This window comes from Rhamphochromis longiceps, linkage group LG23 (assembly GCF_057381845.1).
Source record: "Rhamphochromis longiceps isolate RC_006_pf linkage group LG23, R_longiceps_female_GT1.1, whole genome shotgun sequence".
In the NCBI taxonomy this organism is placed as follows: Eukaryota; Metazoa; Chordata; class Actinopteri; order Cichliformes; family Cichlidae; genus Rhamphochromis; species Rhamphochromis longiceps.
In genome coordinates this window covers 9,749,739-9,759,680 of record NC_140578.1, presented here as the reverse complement: position 1 = coordinate 9,759,680, position 9,942 = coordinate 9,749,739, and the positions used below count along the sequence as shown (strand labels likewise).

The 9,942-nt window shown below is 40.1% G+C and overlaps 1 protein-coding gene across 2 annotated transcripts; it reads left to right on the top strand.

The window, feature by feature from the left end:
- Positions 1-292: 292 nt before the first annotated feature.
- Positions 293-8,686, top strand: LOC146641288 (ELAV-like protein 1). 2 transcript variants are annotated; one of them, XM_085398182.1, is made up of 8 exons: positions 293-452; positions 1,490-1,552; positions 2,892-2,963; positions 3,066-3,234; positions 6,617-6,720; positions 7,182-7,335; positions 7,423-7,648; positions 7,801-8,686. In XM_085398182.1, the coding sequence occupies exons 2-8, from the start codon at positions 1,517-1,519 to the stop codon at positions 8,117-8,119; spliced, it is 1,080 nt and encodes a 359-aa protein (XP_085254308.1). In that variant the 5' UTR covers positions 293-452; positions 1,490-1,516; the 3' UTR covers positions 8,120-8,686. The 2 variants fall into 2 exon arrangements, with proteins under 2 accessions (XP_085254308.1, XP_085254309.1); XM_085398183.1 differs by lacking the exon at positions 2,892-2,963 and having other exon boundaries at positions 308-452; positions 3,031-3,234.
- Positions 8,687-9,942: the final 1,256 nt, after the last annotated feature.

Genomic DNA, 9,942 nt, shown 5'->3' with positions numbered 1-9,942 from the left:
TGCTGTTTTCTTTTTATTATTGTAGGGTCTTTTCCTTACAATATAAAAGGTACAACATTTGCGGGAGTTGACCATCTCATTCTGAGCAGACAGATGTTTTACAGCTGGATGTTAATGTTTGGGTGATGTCATGTTTAGTTTTCTGGTACACGTGTTGTTGGTTCTATTTTATAAATAAAGTTCTTCAGTAAAATCAAAACAAAACTTCTGATTTGATTTTCGTGTTTTCCCAATGACTCCAGCAGGGGGCAAATAAGGAGCACAGTCCTATTTTACAGAAGAAGAAGAGGAAGAAGGACAGGGGGAGATCTCGCGATACTTCACTGGGCGGCAGTTGGTTCTTTGTGTGCAGTAGGGAACGTGCTTGTTAGGATCGACAGATCATCTCATCTTCCAACTGCGGATCGAAATCTGACCCAATCACACCGGATCACCTGTCCGCACTCCCACAGGTAAGAACGGTGACGTCTTTGAGTGCCAAGGTGCGAGTGGCCGAGTAGCCTCGTGGTGTGTCCGCGGTGCTAACAGCGGCTAATGCTAGCAGCTCCGCGGCCTCAAAGTGCGCGCTTTTATTTTACCCACTTTACCTGCTTACCTATCCACATGTGAGACCCGACTGTAACGCGAACTGGACCGGAACTGGAAACCTACGGGTTTTTCTGAGAAACGCCAGCGATCTCTGTAATTAAGTTAGTGATTAAGTAAATATGTGTTAATCCATTAAGTTAATGTGTTCACCTGGACCTGTGGGCGGTGCTTCAGCGGTTAGACGGTTCTCGGGGTGTCAGGCAGGTAAATGTAGTTCTAGAGCTCTTTGGTTGGTTAGAAATGTTGATGACATTCTCAGACGTCATTCTGATTGGCAGTGTTTGGGGTCAGATGTCATCTTATAGAAAGCTGCAGGTGAGTCAAACAGGCCGAGAAACATCTGGAATCAATGTCTTGATGCATGCTCAATCATCCAGGTAAGTAATTCCCAAAAGGTTGATTCTGTTAATCTTGATGTGGCTTTTCCGATGGGAGAAACATTTCATCCTCATGTAGGTGACTTTCAGCTGACTGCATGACTCCATTGTTTATTCAGTAGGTTAGCTTCCGTTGTTGTGCAAATGTACTGTTTATAAGGTTGGAAACCTGCAGTCAGCTGAGACTGAAGAAGTCACCTGGATGGTGATGAAACGTTTCTCCCACTGAACACGTCCAGATGAACATAATCAACGTTTTGGGATCTGGAATCAACATCTGCACATTGATCCACAGAGAACACCCGGACTTCACAGGTGCTTCTCAATCAATAATGCTACTGTAGCAACAGGAACATAAGATAATACAGAGTGAAATGAGCTAAACTGGGGACCCATCATCAGAGAGTTACTGGTTTGGGTTTCCTGATTGAAACAGATTGAATTCTGATCACCTTCAGTTTATCGAGTAGCTTGCAAATGATAAGCAATGATCAATAATCAGCTGCTTTTGCTATTTTTCCCAGACGCAGTTAACTTCCTGAATCATTTCCATGGCGCAAAGACGAGGACACATCAGGTACCTGAAGGTGAGTGGATCAGTAGCGATCAAGTGTTTTTAACCTGTTCAGAGGCTGTGCTGTGAAGCGGGTTCAACAAATTCAAGCTTTCTTTCAGTTAACCAGCTTAACAAAATGATAGCACGAGGACCAAACATCAAACTGTTTCTGCATTTTCTACATCAGCAGCTGAACATATGCATCATGTGACTTCACACCTGGGTTTCGGCCATGATGTCACCCAGAGGCCATTGAACAGGTTTTACAAATAAAACGATGAGTAGAGGATCTCAGTCTCGCTGACTCAGACCGTAAATGACAGAATCGGTGAAAACAAGGCAGTTCCATCAGATTTAAACCTGCTCCTGACCATGTGATCGGCACGCATTACCACGGTGATCTCACAGGTACAAAGAATGCCACCTTTGTGGCACAGAACTCTGAGCTTAAGCTTGCTAAGTCGGCAATCTGGCTTTGTACTACAAATGTAATCGCAAAGAGAATTCAGAGCTTATCTGAAAACCGGAGCCTATGATTCCTTTGGGTGATCTGGTTCTGGGTCAAGTCGGTGAGACTTTTTCAGGCGATTTTCAGACTTTGAACATTCATACGAACACTTTTTAATATACCTGACTGCTTTCTGTTTCGCCTTCACGCACCGATAAACGCATCATAGAGCAGCTCAGGCTTCGGTGTCTTGCTCAAGGACACTTTGGCCTGCAAACTGCAGCAGAACCACTAACCTTCCAATTAGTAGATGAGTGTCACCCATCCCAAATGACAGAATCTGAATCTGTGAACCTATGTCAGCATGAAATGTAATCAGACTACAGTCAGACTGTCTGCTTATAAAATGTCACTTTAAACACATTTAGTTCAGTTTGGATCTGAAAGTCATTTCAGCCTTATTGTCACTAAAATCCATCACTGAGCCTGACAATTGATCGCTGATCGATGTCATGTAAACGGTGATTCTACAATAACTGTAATCGTATTACACTCATACTGTCACTAGAGATTTGATTCTAAGTTGTAATCTGTCATTGATGGAATAGCTGTCTCTGTGCTGATATATTGATGAGTGGTTGGTTGGACTGACTTAATAGCTGTGACTTTATGAAAGCAAGGGTCACTCAGCTAATTCAGGTCCAGGAGGAGGGGAGGAGTCAGAGGGAACACCTGTCAGAGGTTACCCAAAGTTTAGTTTCCAAAATTCTTTACCCTGGTGGCTCTCTTTCTGGAACAGAAACCCAAGTCTATCTTATCTCAGGGTTAACAAACTCAGAGTTTTAGCTGAACCCAATTCCTGAATCAGGGCCTGGGGATTAGTGCATGTTTATGACAGGTGTGTGTGGTGTGTGTGTTTCAGGTGTGTGAGGTTCAGAACTCTCAGGGTGATGTCAGAGACGCTTCGCTCGCCGCTAAAGGAGCTGCTGGAAATGTGAGTGCTACGCTTTGATTGGCTGAATCTGTTCACTTCCTTTATTCTGGCATCTTTTTGACTTTAGTGAAAGTGATGATGGTGATGATGTAATGACCTCAGGAGCTGTACGATAACGGGTACGGCGAGCAGATGATGGAGGACGAAGACGCACGCACGAACCTGATTGTGAACTACCTGCCGCAGAGCATGAGCCAGGACGAGCTACGCAGCCTCTTCAGCAGCGTCGGCGAGGTCGAGTCTGCCAAGCTCATCCGCGACAAAGTGGCAGGTAACGATGAAAGTACTGCTAATGTAGTGCTGAAGTACCACTAATACAGTACTACTGAAGTGCTGCTGCAGTATCACTGTTAGTACCACTACTGCAGTACTACAGTAGAATCACTGTAGTACTTCTGAGTACCTGGACTGCAGCAGGTGCTGAGCTCCCCAATCGTACTGCAGTATTATTCAGGTAGTACTTAGACCTGGGCGATATGAGATTTTTTCATATCACGATATGTTTTTTTCATTTCAGGCGATAACGATATCTATCACGATATAAGCCAAATAACTATATTTGTAAGATTTAAATGTGCCGTTGCTCACAAGTAAAATGTGAAATAATCAGCAGCTTGTTTTTATTTAAATATTTATTTCCCATAATAAGTTCAACAGGGTAGATGTACTTAAGGAACATGAGACTTTTTCAGATAAATAAAGGCAAATATTGCAAACTACACAAAAGGCAGCCGCTAAAGCGTTTAAGTTTCAAAATAGAACAAACAAAACAGACTAAATTGTCAATTCCACTTAGAAACAAAATATTAATTCTAAAAATAAATCTTAGTTTGTTTTACAGAAGAACAGACAAAACTGACTAACTTTTGTCAATATCAAATAAACTGAGAACTAAAAGGAAATTCTCAATCTCTCCTTGTTGTATAGCTGAGCTTTTCAAACAGTTTTAACAGTTACTTTAGTCTGACAAAAGCCGAATGACGAATTAGTGCTTCCAGTCAGAGACTGAGGCTACGTCCACACGTACACGGGTATTTTTGAAAACGGAGATTTTCCGTTTTCGTTTTAAAAAATAATCCCGTCCACACATAAAGGCAGAAATGAAGGAAAACACTGCTATGAACATGCCAAAGCAGCAGGTGGCGCTAGATTCCTAACCGTGCCGAAATGTTGGCCAATCAGAAGTCTAGAAGCCTCGGTGGGAAAAAGTAAACAAAGCTGGGGCATAGAAGCAGAACCGAGTCGTATGTGTGGAGGGACAGTAACTGTGTGTATATGTAAGCATTTAAACACTGCAGAGAGTAGAATTAACAGTAACAGTATTGTAGAAATTCATTTCACCGAAACAATAACGTGGCGCACAGTGTGACGCATGCACCAGTTTATTGTATTTCCAGACTTGCTTTCGGCACAATTTACAGTGCACGCTACTCTGTTTTTTGTCAGACTTGAAATAGCCGAAATACCTTCACACTACGGAGCTTCTATGGCTCTTCCGTTCGACAATCTCTCCGGCATTGGAACCATCATCTGTTTTCTCTTCGGTCACGCTCGGTTGATTTTTCTAGTCGGCACACTCATTTCCTCCATTACGCGCTGGCTCCATTACCCGCTGGCTGCTTCCCAAACAAACACACGTGCGGCTTGGCACTTGTGCTGTACGTAACAAGTCACGCGACGTGATGCTGCGGCTGTGATTGGTTCGGCTCTGCGCTACTTAATTTGGATTGGCTGACCTTCTTTTTTTTTTTTCTTTTTTCTTGAGGACAAGAGCGGCGAGGTCTATCGCGATAGCTTAATTTCTCTATCGAGTCAAAGTTATATCGCGATACATATCGTTATCGTTCTATCGCCCAGCTCTAGTAGTACTATGGTATTACTGGGGTACTGTTACACACAGTAGTACTGTGGTATTACTTTGCTTACGACTAATGATGATAATTTTACTAAAGACAAATACCAGATTACTTTTGAAGCATTATAAGTTTTACTGTGAATATGTTTTATTTCAGTACTTGAAGTAAATGTATTTCAGCATTAACACGTGTACTTGTTCATGCTTCATTGTACTTTGTACTCCTTATACTGCGAAGTAGGTCACAGCTGTATTTTGCAGTAGTTGTAGTATCAGTACATAGTCGTTATAGTACTGTTTGCAGTATTTCCTGTTCACTGTTGTTTTTTGGGGGGTTTCAAGACGATCAGCTGATTTTGTTTGTTTTGGGGGGGTTTTAACTCTGTTTTTTTGTTCTTCTTTTTTTTAGGTGAATTTTGTGATTTTTCTCTCTCTCTCTTTCTTTTTTTTTTTTTTTTTTTTTTTTTTGTCATAAAACAATTTGGATATTTTTGTTGTTGTAATCTTCATTTTTTTTCACACCAGGTTTAATGACATCAAAGTGTCTAACAGGTACTTAATGCTGATTGGTTACATCAGGGCTGGGCGAACAAAGTAAATAAAAAGTTATTTACTGAATGATTCAAAACAAATTAAAGAATGATTTAGAAAAGAGGTGTGGCAAGAATATGTTGACACTAACTGAACTTCTTGTTTTTTATTTTATAAGAATTTGAAACTTTGTAATTACATTTTGAGGCGACGGCCGTCTGGTGATGAATGTCTTCAGATGACACGTGGCTTGGTTGCAGGTTTTCAGGTCTTCTGCCCTACAGCAGAAACAGAATAACTTTGATTGGCGAGCAAATGGCGAGCATGTCAGTGCCTGAGCAAAGAATGAAAGTTTTGGTTGAATTTTTTTCGTCCAGCCTCTGATAAAGGTGTTTTGTTTTTTATTTTTTGTGGGGTTTTATTTTGTTTGTTTGTTTTAAAAAGTATTTTCACCTGTTTGATTTTTTTTTCAGGCTGTTTGTAAAACTTTAAAAATATTTGAAGATTTTTTTTGTTCTGAACAAGTCGAGAAAACAATCGTTTTCAACAGTCGTGTGGGGTGATGCAGGATTGCATCCTGCCAGCGTGTAATCGTCAGGTCGTCGTGCGTTCAATACAACCATGTGCAGATGATTTGTGCCGACGGTTTGATCATCATCATCATGTGGCTAACCACCGTCATGCCAAAGTAATATATCACCAGTGAGTCATCTTTAACCTCATTCACTGACGACGATAAATTATTTACTTCCATGGACAGATCTTACCTGAACTGGCCAAATCAGGTGAGATCTTACCTTTTCAGATAAAAAATAAATTAATATTTATATTGAATATTTAAACATTTAATCTGTATTTTATTTCAACTCGATGTAAGTGCAGTTTTTATTTTCATCACTTTATTTTCTGTGAGAACTAACTTGTGTTGAAGTGTAACAGGAGAGATGACCTTTAACTTCTTTGTTTGTAGTGAGTTTTTTTCCAAAGTTGATTTTTTTTATTATTTTTTATTTTTTTTAAATAGGTGACACTGCAAGGTACATTGGCTAACTGTTTTGAGAGCTAAAACGTGGTAGGTGCGCGGCGGTCAGGCAGCGTGGTGGGTGGCGGCAGGTTTTCTCGGTTTGTTCAGAAAACTGATGTTTTCCAATTGACTGTATGGATCTCTGTACTTAGTTTGAACTCTGTTTGTTTCTCTCGGACTGTGTAGCAGCTGTAACAGACGCTTTTGTTTTTTATTTTGTTGTTTTCCTTTGTGTTTCTCTAGGCCACAGTTTAGGTTACGGCTTTGTTAACTTTGTTAACCCTAGTGATGCAGAGAGGGCTATCAGTACCCTCAATGGCCTGAGGCTACAGTCTAAAACTATCAAGGTAACGTGCCACAGGTGCTCTTTGTTTTTCCTGTCTCAACTGATGTGTTATGTTCCCCGGACAGTAGAGGGCACTCTCACCTGTCTGATGGATGAAGGTATTTTCAAACTCTGCTGTTTTGTTTTTATTGTTTTCGCACCGACACGTGTCAACACTGAATCTGTGAATTTCTTCAATTCAGTGAGACAACGTACTGCACCTTTTACTTTCAGACATTAATGATATTAATGCTTTTATTTTGGTGATCAGAGCCTGTTTGGATGCTTTTATTTTGTGTTTTGTTTTGTTGTTTGGAAAAATTGTGGATTTTTATTTATTTTTATTGAATATTTAAAAATTTAAATCTGGATTTTATTTGAACTCAATGTAACTGTATTTTTTATTTTCATCACAGTTTGTTTTCTGTGACAATTATTTTGTAAAGATGATCAGCTGACTTACTTCCTGTCACTTCCCCGCAGGTTTCATTTGCACGGCCGAGTTCGGACGCCATCAAAGATGCGAACCTGTATATCAGTGGTTTGCCACGGACTCTCAGTCAGCAGGACGTGGAGGACATGTTCTCGCACTACGGTCGCATCATCAATTCTAGAGTGTTAGTGGACCAGGCTTCAGGTACCGCACGCGCTCAGTAAGCTCAGGGTCATGTGATGGCTTGTGATGTTTGGAACTGAAAAAATTCTGTTCTGGTTGGCTGTTTAGGTCTGTCACGTGGCGTGGCCTTCATCCGCTTTGATAAGAGGGCCGAGGCCGATGACGCTGTCAAACACCTGAACGGACACACGCCTCCCGGCAGCGCTGAGCCAATCACGGTCAAGTTTGCTGCCAATCCCAACCAGGCCAGGAACTCCCAGATGATGTCACAGATGTACCACGGCCAATCACGACGCTTTGGGGGGCCTGTCCATCACCAGGCACAAAGGTTCCGGTATGCTGACCTGCTCAGAATAACCTGATTACTGTAGTCTGAGTACTCTAACCTACCTTGTCCCGAGATCCAGCAGCTAATTGACTTAGATGTTTGTTACTGTTCGATGAGAATCAGTTAATCTGCAGCTGTCTAATACTTCGTGTGTCCAGGTTTTCTCCAATGAGCACCGACCACATGAGCGGAGGGGGTGGGGCCTCGGGGAGCTCATCCTCTGGTTGGTGCATCTTCATCTACAACCTGGGCCAGGAAGCTGACGAGGCCATGCTGTGGCAGATGTTTGGCCCGTTCGGTGCAGTCTTGAATGTGAAAGTGATCCGAGATTTTAACACCAATAAGTGCAAAGGCTTTGGCTTTGTTACAATGGCAAACTACGAGGAAGCTGCCATGGCGATCCACAGCCTGAACGGGTACCGCCTGGGGGACAAAGTCCTGCAGGTCTCCTTCAAGACCAGCAAGGGGCACAAGTAGAGGAGGGGGCAAGGCTAAAACTAATAACAGGTGTTTTTGTTTTTGTTTTTTGTCTGTTTTCTCAGTTTTTCCCAGCATGCCCTCTTTCTTTATGTCAGTAAGTAATTTTTCTGGCTGTGTGGGCATTCATCCACAATAAAGGACTGAAATTTGCAGTATGACTGACAGCTGACTGTCAGCATTGTTATGAACATAACTGGAGTTGTATCAATTTCTGCAGGTTTACTTTAAAACATTTGGGGTCAAAGGTTACGGAAACTAAATCTGCTCTTTTCTGATTTGAGTAAAACGTTCAATTGGTTTTATGTACAGTTTATGTAAATGATGTCATGGTAACCACTGACAACTGATTAAAGGATTAAAAGTTTGGACAGGTAACCTGACGTTATCATGTCAGGTGATCAGGTCAGTGTTAGACGATTAGTTTCATGTTGTACAGGTGAGGTAGAGGAATGCACCTGATGAACAGGTAACTGATGTGAAGTCGATTTTCATTTGTTTTATTTTTGTATTGCAGCTTCATTGTGACATTTATTCAGCAATAAATCTGTTATTGTGAAAACTTAACCTGTGTCTGAATGTTTGTCTCCCCTTTGTCTGAATTTCTTTAAACTGTCAAACTTTTTCTTTATCGATGGACACAAAGTGTGGAGTTTATTTTACTATTTCTGTGTCGTTGCATATTCAGTACAATGGCGTGACTGAACGATGACAAATGCAGTGGTCTGTTTGGACAAATCTGTTTATTTGGATCCAAAACATCAGAAAAATCTAGCTCGGTTTGAAAGAATAAATGCCACAAATTTGTCCTGTGGAATTACGCATCCACTGTGTAAGAATAGGTAAGTCCGAAAATATTTTTAATGTGGGAATTTACGCATCCTGTGTGAAAGTTTTAAAAGTTTTACTGGGAGCCAGTTATAGAGGACCACAAGGCCACATGCATTGAAACAAAGAATTCTGTGCTTAAATTATGAATTGTATAATAAATCATCCATTTGTGAATTCATTTTTCAAAATGATTTTATTTATTCAAACAAAATTAAAGTAATTGGTTTAATAGTTTAAAAATAAAAACATTTAAATCAATTTTTCAAAGTGAATTATTAATCCATTAATAAATGAGAAATTGATTTCATAAAAAAATTACACTCAATAGAAACAGATTTTCAAAAACCATTTTTGAATAGAAAGCCCTCTCTTACTAATATTTTCCATATATCGTACTTGTTTAAATCTGTCATCTAAATTCTTTATAGGATTCAATTTGTTGTGCACCAAAATATCCTTTAGATTTTTATTTCTTCTATAAGCTGTAACTTTTAAATTGCTGTAAAGGAGGAAGGGCTTGTTGGGCCATCAAAAAAGAGGTATTAAGAGATTGATTCAAGACTCCGATGTGTCTTGAAAAGGTGATTACAAACTGAATCAATTCACTCTGATTATTCCTCCTAATTGTTGGCTGATCCTATCAAAGAGTGCTTTCACTTCACTTTAAATCTGCCCTTAAAAGCGGACTGAGTAACCTCTTGGTCTTAAAGCCTTAAACAACGCTGAAGTAGCTTCTTCCACATGCATCTTAAAGGTACAGATACGATGGAATCTAATCAATTGAGATTTAATAATACTCCTGAAAACATGTCTAGGATGAAAACTTTTTTATATAACAGTATGTGTCTATCTGTATCCTTAAAACAACAAATAGTTGTTTGCTTTGATTATTATTGTTTCTAAAGAAAACTATTGTGTCTAAAAAGTTAACTTGGAATTTATTTAGTTGAAACTGTAACTTCATTAAAGGGGTGGTGATTGTTCAATTTATC

Bases quoted from the DNA above. Each gene is read 5' to 3' on its own strand.
- LOC146641288 (XM_085398182.1), top strand. From the start codon at position 1,517: ATGGCGCAAAGACGAGGACACATCAGGTACCTGAAG. The intron at 1,553-2,891 runs GTGAGTGGATCA...TGTGTGTTTCAG, and splicing joins GACACATCAGGTACCTGAAG to GTGTGTGAGGTTCAGAACTC. The intron at 3,235-6,616 runs GTAACGATGAAA...GTGTTTCTCTAG, and splicing joins CATCCGCGACAAAGTGGCAG to GCCACAGTTTAGGTTACGGC.